This window comes from Dipodomys merriami, unplaced genomic scaffold (genome assembly GCF_024711535.1).
Source record: "Dipodomys merriami isolate MVZ:Mamm:240054 unplaced genomic scaffold, mDipMer1.0.p SCAF_11, whole genome shotgun sequence".
Lineage (NCBI taxonomy): Eukaryota > Metazoa > Chordata > Mammalia > Rodentia > Heteromyidae > Dipodomys > Dipodomys merriami.
The window spans coordinates 25,944,483-25,959,102 of NW_027202382.1; the positions used below are offsets into that span (position 1 = coordinate 25,944,483).

The 14,620-nt window shown below is 44.4% G+C and overlaps 3 protein-coding genes across 5 annotated transcripts in view; 1 reads left to right on the plus strand and 2 right to left on the minus strand.

The window, feature by feature from the left end:
• Positions 1 to 1,745: 1,745 nt before the first annotated feature.
• On the minus strand, positions 1,746 to 4,417 carry Actl7b (actin like 7B). Its single transcript, XM_070011283.1, has one exon. It carries the CDS (start codon positions 3,086 to 3,088, stop codon positions 1,832 to 1,834), a length of 1,257 nt encoding a protein of 418 aa, XP_069867384.1. The 5' UTR covers positions 3,089 to 4,417; the 3' UTR covers positions 1,746 to 1,831.
• On the plus strand, positions 4,382 to 5,881 carry Actl7a (actin like 7A). The gene has a single exon (XM_070011273.1). The coding sequence runs from the start codon at positions 4,445 to 4,447 to the stop codon at positions 5,762 to 5,764; it is 1,320 nt and encodes a 439-aa protein (XP_069867374.1). The 5' UTR covers positions 4,382 to 4,444; the 3' UTR covers positions 5,765 to 5,881.
• A 2,063-nt stretch (positions 5,882 to 7,944) lies between these two features.
• Elp1 (elongator acetyltransferase complex subunit 1) overlaps positions 7,945 to 14,620 on the minus strand; it is a 51,697-nt gene continuing 45,021 nt past the window's right edge. For all 3 annotated transcript variants that reach the window (XM_070011216.1, XM_070011206.1, XM_070011200.1), the window contains 3 exons: positions 14,247 to 14,401; positions 12,026 to 12,101; positions 7,945 to 8,476 (listed from right to left, as the gene is read on the minus strand). In XM_070011216.1, the coding sequence (XP_069867317.1) occupies positions 8,409 to 8,476; positions 12,026 to 12,101; positions 14,247 to 14,401 (299 nt within the window). In that variant the 3' untranslated portion in view covers positions 7,945 to 8,408. The remainder of the gene's footprint in view (positions 8,477 to 12,025; positions 12,102 to 14,246; positions 14,402 to 14,620) is intronic.

A 14,620-nucleotide genomic window follows, 5' to 3' on the forward strand; every position in this document is an offset into this window, starting at 1 on the left:
CAACATTGAACCAGCAGTTTGAGAACACAGCCCTATCTCACAACCAGCCTCCCAAGCAAAAGTCCACGCAGCTGGACTGAGTCACACGTTCACTCTGGAGCCAGACATTATGGACAGGGAGATAGCTGGTTTTGATTGGCTTCGTCAGAACCATATGCCCTGGTCTTAAGAGTTGGAAAGTTGGCTCTGGGCCACATCAGCTGCTCATGTGGAAACTGAATTGTTAGAAAGAAGAGGAAAATGAAGGCATCACTATTCTACCCTAGGAATGTTAGCTAGATTTGAGTATGACTTACAGATTGGAAGAGGGGCATGGGGTGCAGACAGGATCACACTCTGTACCTCACATACTGCCTTCTTCTTCTCTTTCTTGTACTAACATCACCTTTAGGGGCAGAATTCAACTTTTCCCTTGAGAAACATCTTTATAGATGCTGATACCGTAGGAATGGGGGAGTGCCTGTGTTCCCACACAGGGCTGTCTTCCACCCAGACATTTCACTCCCATGACCCTTTTCACTTGGTACCTACCTCAAATTCGTGCTCACTCTGTAGAACAGGAAGTCACCTTCGCCACAGGAAGCACCCTGCACAGTCTAGGCTGCAGTCTTCTTGCCTTGCTCATTTCCTGGAGTTACTCTTTCCCCAGAATCAGGCAGTAAATCTCTAACTTCCTTAGTTATCCCTGATATCTTCCTCACTTACAGTGGGATTACACATTCTATTCTCTACCATTACTTCAGTGGAATCTCAGAAGAGATAAACACACAGCCATTTAGTCATCTTAATCTGCATGTCACTAACTCATTTCACCAAAGTTGTCTCTTGTGACTGACTTAAATAAATTCATGTTGAGGTTTGTGTAGTACTTTAACAGCTCCTGCCACACAGACATGGTTTCAGAGATGTCCAAGAGCCTGGTGAGGGGACAGAATCTGCCAGTAGACCGAGCAGAAGTTGCTGGGGAGGAAGGAGAAAATAGGGAAGAATGAACTTATATACACACATAGTTGCAGGAAATCTCCAAGACCAGCACACAGAAGAGAGTTCTCACAATACTTGCTTATCACTGTAAATCACTTTCCCCTCCATTAACATGTTCCCTCTCTGTAGAGAAGAGAGGTTCTATGGTTAGTAGCAGTCAAATGTTTTGGGGTTGCAAGCAACTGAAACTAAGGCTAATCAAGCAAAAATGTGTGTGGCAGGGAATTTGACAACTAGCAGAATATAGACCTCACCAAAGAATTACTGCAATCTCCATCTATAGGAAAGGGTCAGGAATCTGTGCCTGGCACCAAGACCTGGTGGGCCGCAGGCCCTTGAACTCCATGCAGGATGCCTCGTTCTGGGCAACAGGAGAGGGCTTAATGAGCAAGGCCTTAAGAAATGACTTGACCCGATTCTTTCCCAAGTCAAAAATAACCCCAGCCCCATGCATACCCCCCCCTCCTCCATGGGCCCCCACTCAAGCTGAAGACTGCCTGTCCTCCAATCCACCAATGAACCAGGCAGAGTGATCCCTTAATTGGAGTAATTCTCCCTTGGCTGTGCTTTCATGTCACTCTCATGAGGCGGGCAGGGGGACGATGGCCCAGTGCACTGGGCAAGGGGTGGAGGGGGTGGGGATGTTCCCTTCCCCTGGTGGCCCCCCCACCCCCCACCCCCATCCTCCTGTCAGGAGGGAGCCACAAGTGCCGACACGTCTAAGCCGGTTCCGGCAATCAAGAAGCCCAGCACTGCTGCATATGAAACTTTAATGTGAAATTCTGTTAAATGTTTTAGATGGCCCTCGGCCGCAGCCCCAGGACCCTGCCAGTGGGGCCCGCCCCCCTCAGCACTTGCTGTAGATGGCCGCGCTGCCCCGCTCCTCGAACTCTTCCTTGCTGACCCAGAGCTGCTGGAAGGCCTGCAGCGAGGCCAGGATGGAGCCGCCGGTCCACACGGAGGTCTTCCTCTCGGGAGCCGCCACCACGGTGGGGCTGTCCTCGGGGCAGAGGCGGCTCAGCTCCCTCTGGAAGCGCTCGGGGAAGCCGTCCAGCATGGTGCAGCCGCCGCACAGCAGCACGCTGGCGGCCATCTCCTCCTTGAAGCCGGTGTCCTGGCAGCGGGCCAGGCAGGCGGCCGTGAGCTCGGGGAGGCTGGGCTGGTTGCAGCCCGCCAGGGAGGGCTTGAAGAGCATCTCCGAGCAGCGGAAGCGCTCCTGGCCGATGGTGATGACCTTGCCGTCCGGGAGCTCGTAGTCCACGCGCAGCTCCTCCAGGCCCAGGCCCTGCTCCTCCTCGGGCAGCAGCGCGGCGTAGCAGCACTTCTTCTTGATGTGCTCGATGATGTGCAGGTGGTCGTCCGTGAACTTCTGGCCGGCCTCGTTGAGCAGCTGCAGCAGGTAGTTGGTGAGGTCGCCGCCCGCGTAGGTGGCGCGGCCCGCCAGGCCCGGCAGCACGTCGCCCTCGGAGATGGGCACCACGTGCGAGACGCCGTGGCCGCTCTCCACCACCAGCCCCGACGTCTTGCCGTACGAGTAGATGGACAGCAGCGCCTGCGAGGTCACGTGCATGGCGGGCACGCGGAAGGTCTCGAACATGAGCTCGGCGTACTTCTCGCGGTTGCCCGCGGGGCTGAGCGGGGGGTCGGACACCAGCACGGCGTGCTCCTCGGGCAGGATCTTCATGGCCGTGTGGAAGATGTACTCCCAGATGTTCTGCACGCAGTCCCAGTCCACCACCACGCCGTGCTTCAGCGGGTTCACCAGCTTCAGCGACGCCTCCATGTTGAGCAGCTCGTGGCCCACGTAGGTCTCCTTGCGGGTGTCGCCCGCGTCGGCCGCCAGCTCCGGGCTGCGCTTGCCCACGGTGGAGGAGATGAAGTAGGTGGGCCTCGGCTCGCCCGCGTAGCCGCACTTGCAGTACTGGGAGCCCAGGTCAATGATGAGCGCCTTGATCTTCCGGACTTTCTTGGGCTTCCCCTTCAGCGGAGAGGTGGAAATCGCGTCCCGGGCGCCGGTCTCGGGCCCGGGCCCCGCGCCCGCCTCTCCAGGGTCGCCCTGCGCCGCGCCCAGGGGGACGGGGCTGGGGCTATTTCGGGTCGCCATCTGCCTTCCTCTCTCACCTGTCTCAGGTCTGCCTCCGGAAGCTCCGTGGGGAGAAGGGGGGGTCCACCTCCGGCTGCGCCTTGGCAACCACTTAGAATTGTGACGCTGACGTTACGGGGCTGGCCCATCCAGAGAGGGGTGGCTCAGTTTCCCCCCCCCCCCATACCCCTTAATTGACTTGTTCTAGGACCTGCCAGACGGCTTAGAAATCCAAGCACTCGGGGACTTGGAGGTTTTACCTCCAACCTCCTGCCTTGTTCACGGACCGCACCCCCCTGCTGCTCATGTCTGAGCTGCTATAATAAATTAGGTGCCCTACCAGCCACCTAAAGTATTTTCCAGAATCCTGGAAGTAGGCAGGGCCAAGGATCAGAATCCAAATGACTTGTCCAAGAGGAAACGGCCCTTAACAGTGATTACTCATCCAACTCCAGCACACCAAAAACTTCCTTAGAGGTTGAGGGACCTAAGCATACTTTCCTCCCATTGTGGCTGTTTCCAGCAGTTACGAAGCTCATGAACCTTTGGCCGCCTTCTTCTCTTATATTCCACAAGGCCAGGAGCACTGCCCTCCTTAAAGGAGGAAGTTGTCATTGTAGCAAAAGCCTCTAATGAAGAGAACAGGGCTGGGGTGAAGTATAAGGTGCTGGCACGACTAAAGGCAGAATTCTGGAATGAGGCAGGTCTTGGCACTGATGTGTTTGACCTCAACCCACAGTGGTTGTCCTGACAGTGGGCTCACCAGGCCCCCTCTGCATATTAGGTCTCACCAAGGTGAGAGTTCACGTATACCAAAGAGGAAACCACCAAGATAGGAGGGGTGCCCACTCTGGCTGAATATTCTTGGAGGAGCCAATGTTCTTATTAGTAGGACTCAAGGGTCTAACTTCACTGCCTACACTGTAACTGATGAAAAGCACAAATGTATGTCCAAATATTATTTCTCTTCCATAGCTCATGTGGCATCCCAGCTATACCAGGAAGCTTTTTCTTAAGGAGGGTCATGAACCAATCTATCACTGCCTCCCAAGTAGCTAGGATTACAGGCTTCAGTCACCTAGCCGGCCAAGGCTGATTTTGGTAGTTTCTTTCTTATTGCTATAGTCTAACCTACCTTGCACATCATGACATTCGATAAGTATTAATCCGAGTGCATCACTTTTATTACCAACAACAACAAAAAAGACCTACTACAAAAAGTAATGTCCAACGATTCTCAGTACCTAGAAAGGCCCAGGTTACTGGCTTCTGTCACAATCAGTGATGTCATTGTTGGGAAAATTCTCTTACTCTCTTCTGATATAGGCCTTTCAAGGCCTTGAAGCCAGTGGGACTGAGGAACTTTCTGGGAGCAGTATGGCTCTTGAAAGTATATGGGCTCCACAGACAGTAAGCATAGGGGATGGACCTGCCAAGAAGGTGGGTGAACAGGCCTCTTTACAGACGCAGCTCCTCCAGACTGCATCTGTGAAAGAAGGCCCTGCGAAGCGGGCAGTGTGGGTTCGCCGAAGCAGTTCTGAGTCACAGGAAGCTATGCAATCAACATCTAAGGACAGGGGCAAAATAGAGGTGACCAAAGCAGTGGTAGTGGACCTTGGCACTGGCTACTGTAAATGTGGCTTTGCTGGCCTACCCAAGCCCACTCACAAGATCTCAACAACAGTGGGCAAGCCCTACATGGAGACTGCCAAGACTGGGGATAATCGCAAGGAGACGTTTGTGGGGCAGGAACTCCGCAATCCAGAAGTTCGTCTCAAGCTGATTAATCCTCTGAGACATGGCATCATTGTGGACTGGGATACAGTGCAGGACATCTGGGAATATCTCTTCCAACAAGAAATGAAGATCGCCTCAGAAGAGCACGCAGTCTTGGTTTCAGATCCTCCCCTGAGTCCCCACACCAACCGAGAGAAGTACGCTGAGATGCTGTTTGAAACTTTCAACACACCTGCAATGCATATCGCCTACCAGTCCCGCCTGTCCATGTACTCCTATGGGAGAACCTCAGGCCTGGTGGTAGAGGTCGGCCATGGAGTCTCCTATGTAGTCCCAATCTATGAGGGCTACCCTTTGCCCAGCATCACTGGAAGGCTGGATTATGCAGGCTATGACTTGACAGCCTACCTCAAGAACCTGATGAATGACACAGGAAAACAATTTACTGAGGAACAGATGAGCATTGTGGAGGACATCAAGAAGAAATGCTGCTTTGTGGCCCTAGACCCTATTGAAGAGAAGAAGGTAGCACGCACTGATCATGAAATTCAGTATACTCTACCTGATGGGAAAGAGATCCACCTGGGCCAAGAGAGGTTCCTTTGCTCAGAAATGTTCTTCAAGCCATCTCTGATCAAGTCTATGCAACTGGGGCTCCACACCCAGACTGTGTCCTGCCTGAACAAGTGTGACATCGCCCTCAAACGAGACCTCATGGGGAACATCCTGCTCTGCGGGGGTAGCACTATGCTCAGTGGTTTCCCTAACCGCCTGCAGAAGGAGCTGAGCAGCATGTGCCCCAATGACAACCCACAGGTAAATGTGTTGCCGGAGAGAGACACTGCAGTGTGGACTGGGGGCTCTATCCTGGCCTCACTTCAGGGTTTCCAACCACTGTGGGTCCACCGCTTCGAATATGAGGAACATGGGCCTTTCTTCCTTTACAGAAGGTGCTTCTGAACTGAATAGGTAGAGCCACTGTGGCAGTGTGCTTGCCACCCTGGAGAGCACCTATTCCACACACAGGGAGCTGATCTGATACATACTTTCCTATAGCATTAAACACCCCTCATGTTCCCTCCTCAGTGTGTCTATTTCCTAACTTATGCAACCTCTTTAAATTAGCATTTGCTAAAAGTGGAGAGGTGGTGGTGGGGAGGATGAACCACACTTAATTTGAGGAGAGACCTCCCCTAAAATTACCATCCTTTATTGTATGCATTCCCCTTTAGGAACTACTTTATTACAACAGCTTGGAAAGGAAATGCAGACTAGGCTAAGTGCTGCAGGGATAAGCTTCCTTTCCACAAACACTAACGGGAAGAAAGTTCAACACACAAAGCTGCAGGTCACACTTCCTACCTCACCAGCCATTCTGACAGCCTGGACATTGTTAATGAAGAGGTCTGACTTCTAACTGTGCCTTTTCCTAACTCCCAGTCACTTATATCACAATAGCAATTCTTCTTAAGCCATCATGGTGAATGGAAGACAAAGTGTATCATGTCATAAGCAAGGTACTTACAGAGGTAGCTCCTCCTCAGAGAATGAGAATTTATACAGATTTCCCCTTTCATATAGGTAAACTTCTTTTTGAAGTGAACGAAGTTCATTCCTGCTCCATAAGACAGTAATTGACAGTCGTCTGCATGATGCAAACAAATTAATTCTTACTGCTATAACTCACTACTTTAAGGAAACTGAGAATCCATGAAAATCCACACCATTATTAAGACACATTTACTTCTACATCCAGTCCTTCAGCCTGAGTTCCTTTCCTATTAAAATACACTACAGCAAATGAAAAAAATGCTCTGAAGTTATTATATTCACTTATCCTTGCCAAGTCTTTATAGCCTTTCAGAAGTTGAGCATCTAATTACTGCAAATCTATTATGGGCATGAATCCAAAAGTAGACTTCTCCCAAGGTACAATACACTTGTTTTTCTATTACTGTTGTGTGAAAACTTTCAAATTACACATAGTGAATAGCCCTATACTCTATACCTAACTTTTTACTAGCCAGGTACAGGGGCTTCCTCCTGAAATTCTAGCTACTCAGGCTGCAGACATTGAGAGAATTGTGGTTTGAAGCTAGCCTGGGGAAAAGTAGGCCAGGCATGGTGGTACATATGGTCATCCCTGCTAAACTAAAGAGGCATATGCAGGAAGAACACAGTCTGAAGCTGGCCCCAGGAAAAAAAATCTAAGACCCCATTGGAAAAATAACTAAAAAAAGAGCTGCGGATATGACAAGTGGTAAAGCTCTGTGTTCAAACCAAAGTACTACTATTCCAAACCAAATCAATCAACTAACAAAAACAACCAGCAAAAAGAATTAAAAAATTAATTATAGTAATAGTTAATTTTATTTCAGGTAACACTACTCTATAGTATATACTGTACACTCTGAGGATCAAAAGCACCATTTCCTTAGCAAACAGCAATTAAGGTTCTGATATTAAAAGTCTGGGAGAAATTTAACCTTACCCAAGGATCAGCCACAGAATTCTTGTCAAAATAAACTGAGCTTTTTCTAGACTTGCCAAAAAGGAGAAAACATTCTCAATTTTTCCAAAGAAAATAACAAAGTTCTTTTGGAAACTGAATGAAACAGAGGTCAGAAAGAAAACAGGGGTCAGAAAGAAAAGTAAATTAGATGGCCTAGACACAGATGAAAACATTTTGTTTAAAGCAGAATTTGTAGAACAAAGCATTCCAACCATGCACACCATATACCCCTCACTGCTTACCAAGCTCTGAAATTCTAACCTGTTCTAAGACTGCTGAATCTCTAGCAATAAATAGTCTCTATAATAATGGTTTAACTATAGGAAGGGAAGCTCAACCCAAGTAAATGGGAAGCACATGACCTAGTAACATGAAACATCTTTTTATTCTACTTTAAAGTGAACAAAATCAGTTAAATGATTATGTCTTGCTAAATTTTGTTAGCTATTTACATACAAATGCTCTATTTTAGCAACTTAAAACTACTCAGAAACATTATGTTACACTGGGCCTTATATAATCAATCCCTGCACTTGGGAGGCTGAGGCAGGAGGATCATGAATTTGAGGCTAGCCTGGCCTACACAGTGAGATCCTATCTCAAAAACAAAAACCAAACAAACAAAAAATCCAAAACATTATTTTACTTGTCTTCGTATTTTTGAGGTAGACGCCATGAAATACCATTCCCCATTAACAAGAACTGAGGTACTAGTCATTACATGATTTGCCAAGGCTGCAGTACAAATCAGATCTGTAACTGGGAATGAGACCTATCTCATGATTACCATAAATAATCATGCTCTTAAACAGCACTAAATACAAGAACAGCAATTCTTAAAAAAATATGACATACTGGCTGAAACTTTTACTAAAAGTTTTGCTAGTGATTACTATGTACACTCAAATTACAAAAAGAGAACTGCTCTATGCTGAGGTCTGGTGCAGATAGCAACTTTCAGCACTGTACTTTCTACCACTGTACTTCCCATGTCTCAATGCTGGGCGTCTAGAGGAGCAAGGAAGAGCTGGCTGGAGGGACATGGAATAAGTGGGAACTTGTCTCTGTTGGTGCCTTCCTAACTGGGGTAGATCACTCTAGTAGGCTCAGTTTCCATTGATTTCTTCTGTCAATCTTTGGTGGTATAAAAATCTCAGCATCTGTAAAGGAAGAAAAGAGTTATAGTCAAACCTACTATGGCTGGGGGGAGGGGGGGCTGAGGTAGTAATTCTATGTCAAATTAGGTGATTAGGTTTTACAGCTCCAAGACAAACATCATGGCCAGAGTTACTATGCCTGTTCTTGAATCTCCAGTCAGAGTAAACAGAGCCAAACATAGCCTAGTGGCCCTGACCTGAGGAAAAAATCCATACTTAACTTTAGGCAAGTGATTCAAAGTAGAAGCTTCTGCATTTTATGAGAGGAGGTGATTACACAGCTGTAGTACAGATTTATTAAAAATTAAATTATAAACCTAAGATCTGTGAGGTTTATCACATGTAACACCTGTTTCCAGTTAATAATAGTAAACAAAGTGGAATGTACATAGCAGGAAAAGTCCATGGACAGAGTTAAGTACTTGATGATAATAAATAAATAAACATACCCTTGCTTCCTAGCTACTCATGAGGTAAAGATTGAAGGACTGTGATTCAAGGCCAATTTGGGCAGACAGTTAGAAAGATCCCAAATTACTCAGTAAAAAGGTGGGCACATGCATGTCATCCCAGTTTTCCAGGATGCAGAAACAGTGGTGTAGCCTGGATGGACCCATCTCAAAAAAGCTGGAAGTGTGGGTGGTGAAGGGTGGTTCACTAGCAAGTGTGAGGCATTGAGTTCCAACTCTAATGCCAAAAACAAAAGCCCTATTTTAAAAAGTGAGCTTGTTTTTTTGGGGGAATTGCAAACTAAAACTTTCAAACACTCTTGCAGGGAGATTTGTGGAGCTTCTTATCTAATTAGGAACCAGACAGGAAACAAGAGCTGTGGAAAATAATGCACACAAGGATAATATCCTTTCTTCAAATTTGTGATTAAATTCCAGCAGAACACCTGTACATACCAGATATTAACATGCGTTTTCAAGGAATATTTAACAATATAAGAAAATGCTTGCTGGGCACCAGTGGCTCATGCCTGTTATCCTAGTTATTCAGGAGGCTCAGATCTGAGGATTGCGGTTCAAAGCTACCCCGGGCAGGAAAGTCAGTGAGACTCTTATCTCCAATAAACCACCAGAAAACCATAGGTGGCACTGTGGCTCAAGTGGTAGAGCACTCACCTTGAGCTGAAGAGCTCAGGGACAGTGCCCAGGCCCAGAGTTCAAGTCTCATGACTGACAGAAAAAAAAAATGCTCAAGATGTTAAAATAATCATGATTGGGAGGTTGGGAAGGGATGGGAAGGGGAAACAAAGGAGGAGGCTACAATGCTTGATAACAAATGTACTCATTATCTTGCCCAGGTAATTGTAACCCCTCTGTACAGTATTTTCACAATAAAAAATAAATAAAAATTAAAAAAAAATGGTTTTCTCAATTTACATAAACATATCCTATGACTAAAAACTGTGAAATTTTGGTAGGTTGACATATTTTATAATTCATACTCTCCACTACTGTGGAGTTCTGTACTTACACATAATACTTAACTATCAGTGAACTCCACCTGACAGGCAAAAGCCCACCAGAGCTTTCAGTTATGTAACAATATTAATACTGATTCACAGGTAACTTGCCAACAGATCCATAATTTCACAGTGAATAAAGTTTGAGTCTATTTTAAGAAATGTTATAAAAATATCCTATCTTATTTTGAAAATGAAACAAGTCTAGACTTAACTAAGAATAAATACCAAGTGCTGGCTTTCCAGAAGGAATGGATTCTGACAAACTGTGTGACAGCAGGATGTGAGCGCTTTCACATTTCCATGTTTGAATTTCATGGTACAAAAAGTCAGTTTACAAAAATACTTTTAAAAACTTCAATTTTTCCAAAGACCTCAGTCCTTTTTATAGTCAAATTGTTCTCACTTGAACCACTTATTTAAAAAAATGTAATAAAACAAATCCAACTCAAGCTATGATGCAAGCCCTTTTCTAATATCACTTAATCTAATCCACTTAATGAAGCAATTGAAGAAAATGATTCATCAAAAGTTGCTAATACTGCTCTGGGGTAAGGGGAGAACAAATGACACTATCCAAGGCAGCTAAGGAAGACTTGAGGGGGACTGATTTTGTGAGTAGCTTACCAACTACTATTGTTGTAAGAACCTCCCTTTTCTTACACAACCTTGCAACCACAGTACACTGATAACCAACACTCAGAAGAGAAGCTGTCAGTATCTTAGTATTTTTGGCTCAGTAGGAAGCAGAGGTACTCTTTGAAGTGGGGAAGCTGACTAGAACACCCAGGGATTGTGTGACTGAGCCTGTCCTCAAGACTATCATCAGGCCAGCAGCAAAGGATAGGACAAAATAAATAATTGCCAAATGGCCTTAGGTCCACAGTTAATTTTTAGCATCTCAGAAATAAGTGTATGTGTTGAATTCTCACCAAAAAGCAGGTTGCCATACTCCAGAAGAGAAGGAAACTAAGACACTAGTAGTTACTGTACAGATGCAGTTTAGTTGAGGTGAAGGCAGGCAACACATGCTAGTAGACAATTTTAATCCCCAGGGGCTACTCCAAATGTCATCTAAAATGCTACCATAGCACAGCATTTAAATAAAAAAAATTAAAAGTGTTGCCAGATGAAAAAAGTGTTGAAAGATGAAAATAAGAGCATTAAAAGAAGGCCAATTAGCCAGGCGTCAGTGGCTCACGCCTGTAATCCTAGCTACTCAGGAGGCTGAGATCTGAGCATGAAGGTTCAAAGCCAGTCTGGGCAGGAAAGTCCTTGAGACTCTTATCTTGAATAAAACCACTAGAAAACTGGAAGTGGCACTGTGGCTCAAGCGGTACAGCGCTTGCCTTGAGCTGAAGAGCTGAGGGACAGCACCCAGGGCCAGAGTTCAAGCCCAACAACCGGGAAAAAAAAGAAGGCCAATTATTTTAGAACACACCACGATTTTTTAAAACCAAGAAAGACTGGGATGTTTGAGTAATCCACCTGAAAAGCAAATATGCAAATGACAAATCTATCTGTTACAATTTTCTAGCCAATTTTTAAAATAAAGCTTTATGGGCTTGCAATGTCTAGTAATAAGTATTTATGTGAGAACCATCTCTTCCCAGCGAGCAAAATATTTGAGGTATAACAGAAAATAAAGATAAAATATTAACTTTTTTGGACTTTTTTAAAAATTGTATTATCAATCATACTGGTAATAAAACGGCCCAGTTCTTCTAGTTCTTAGAAAAATCATGAAAATGTCTCTAAGATGTAATGTGCATCTATAAAACCAAAAATTGATGGTTCAGAACATATTTTCAAATGTGTATGTACATAGAGACAGTTTGAACTCAAACTGCAACTATGATGTATATGACAAGTGTATGTCAATGTCACTAAAAAAGTTATTAAATTATATATTTAATGTTATATTGGATCCCTGCCCCCACCAAGACACTACTAGCAGAGATTTAAATTGATCTATTAAGGATGTAATCTCAAAGTTGAGGAGGAATCATAGTCAATATCCAGTATCTCCTTGTACAGCTGATCTCAACAGCTACCTAATACCCCGATAGAAAAGGAATACTAACCAAGAACAGGAACTGAAGTCTTCTGCTGTTGATAAGAGGCCATGATGCTGTTTGCAGTAGAATTTGGACCTAGAACCTAAACAGAAAATAGACTAGATCACCAAAGATTATCTTAACACTTCTGATGATTTAAAAACCAAAAGCCAAACTTCTACCAGCAGTAAGCAGCCTGGTATTTTCTTTAGTATGGTATCAACGTGGTAATTGTCATTTCATATGTGAGCTTACTTGGCTCCACTTTCAACTCAAATCTCCTAAGTCACTTTTCTCTCAGAAGAACAAGGTAATGATGGAGGCAAGGTAAAGTAGCACTCTACAATAGCATATAATTTACCTTTTAGAAAAAAGCAAATCATATCCTAATGAGGGGAAAAATACGAGAGACTATAGAACATGAGTTATCTACTATACTCAAAAACTTGGGGAAACATTTTTTTGGTATTAAAAGGTAAGCATCTTATATGCGTAACACAAACTCTGCACAAGACTTCACAGAAATCCATGCCTGCAGCAAGCCTCCAGGCAGATAGATGGTAGACACCAGCCCGCTGATTTGTCCTCATTCATCTCTACATGCATTACTTAGCAGCATATTCTCAGGAGTAATGCCATGAGCTCAACAGCATTTCAAGTGACTCATGGTATCCTGAAAATCCATTCCCATACATCATGAAGCAAAACGGGGCAGCCAAGTACTGGTGGCTCATTCCTGTAATCCTAGCTACTCAGGAGTCTGAGATCTGAGGATCACTGCTCAAAGCCAGCCTGGGCAGGAAAGTGTGAGACCCTTCTATGCACTAAAAACTATAAAAAAAAGCCAAAAGTGGAGCTGTGGCTCAAGTGGTAGAATGCTAGCCTTGAGAGAGAGAATCTCAGGGACAGTGCCCAAGCCCTGCATTCAAGCCCCAGGACAAGCACTAAAAAATTTTAAAAATTCCTTATCATTTTCCCTGCAAGATTTATGTAGCTGATGCCTTAGAATCAAATGTTGTCTGAGCAGACAAAGGGATCAGACATTCAAAACTGTTCATCTAAATCATCACAGCTTTAAAGATGATGATCATTTTTCCTTCTAGGAAATATAACAAATCCAAGCATTTGTGGGGGTCCTAATTTTTAGTTGCTTTTACTTCTATGGTTAATAAAGTGTTTCCATATCCACACTCCTGTCTAACCTTAAAAACATATCCAGGGGAAGTATCCCCACTTCTAATAGATGAAATCAACTCATTAAGCCAGTGTGTTTCTAACCAGTGAGATGATTACAGCGTCTTATCTCTAATCAGCATGCCCTGCATACACAGCTTGGAGCTGAGAGCCTCTGAGGCCTGACCACTCCTCTTTATCAGCTGGCTCCCTGTAACACTCCACCAGGATGCCCAGGGGAAAATACAAGGTTGAAGGAAGAAGGGATTGGCTTTCCTTTACTCTAATAGCAATTGCTCACTTCAGTTTTCATTTATCTCTGTTCACTTAGAACTAGCTCCAGCATGCCCCCAGAAGTATCAGGACTGGCTGGCCAGCTTTGTATTCTCAGAGATCCAAGAACACCACTCTGAATTGCAAAATCTCCCAACTCTTCCCTTTGTTCCATGAGCTGCTTCCTTCAGTTACTCACAATATAACACCAAGCCTCCCTCCTGTGTTTCCCTTTTACTTTTTCTGCCCACCAATGCTTTTTTAATCAAACCATATATTTAACTCTGAGAAAGTAGGAGGTATGGTTTTCATTTTCCTTACTGGACCCTAACTAATAACCAGCCATTCTGAATCCACATCAAAATTCTCCACAACAGACTTGAGGGAGGAAAGAATAAACAGAGGTAGACACAATAAAATGCTGGTAAAACATGAGAATTCTTGGTTGGACACAAAACTGTTTAGTACCCCCCACAACTTCCCAACTAGGAGATGAGAAGTCAACTCTGATGCTAGCTTTTCCCCTTCCACTTCATCTTCCATACTCTAAGACTCCCCCATATTTCCATGACAGCTTTCCTTTATCTGGAAAGAAGAAATACTCCTGCCAAGGTATACTAATAAATATGAAAAAGGCAAATAGGAAATCTTACAGTCTAAACACAAACCTACTCAATTATAGCATATGATGTTTTAAGAGTAGGAAAGTTTTTTGCTTTGACTTTTTAGTGATTACATGACTACAATAACCTGTGAAAATGATGAAAAACCAACCACACACTGCCTTTGAAAAAAAACTTACAGGCATAGCTGACATCTGCTGGTAGGCAAGAGTCCAAATTTCTGGGAGTGATCTTTCCATCAACTGCAGAGTACCCTCAAAGGCTGTCTGTAATTCCTTTCCTTGCTCATCAAACTCAAAGAGAAAGAGTACCTTTAAAATACTGTGTACTTCATCTGGAAAGAAATTTGAGAGTGTACGTTGTATACCCAACTCTGTTGTTAGAGTAATACCATAGTTTCATTTGCAAGCAAAAAAATTTTTAACATCACACTATAGTTGCTGTCTTTCATTTTGTTCTTTCCTAATGCTACAGTATCTCAACATATGAATTACAAAAGAAAACACAAACTCACTATGAACAAGCAGGAAGCAGTGTCACACAATCCTTTACC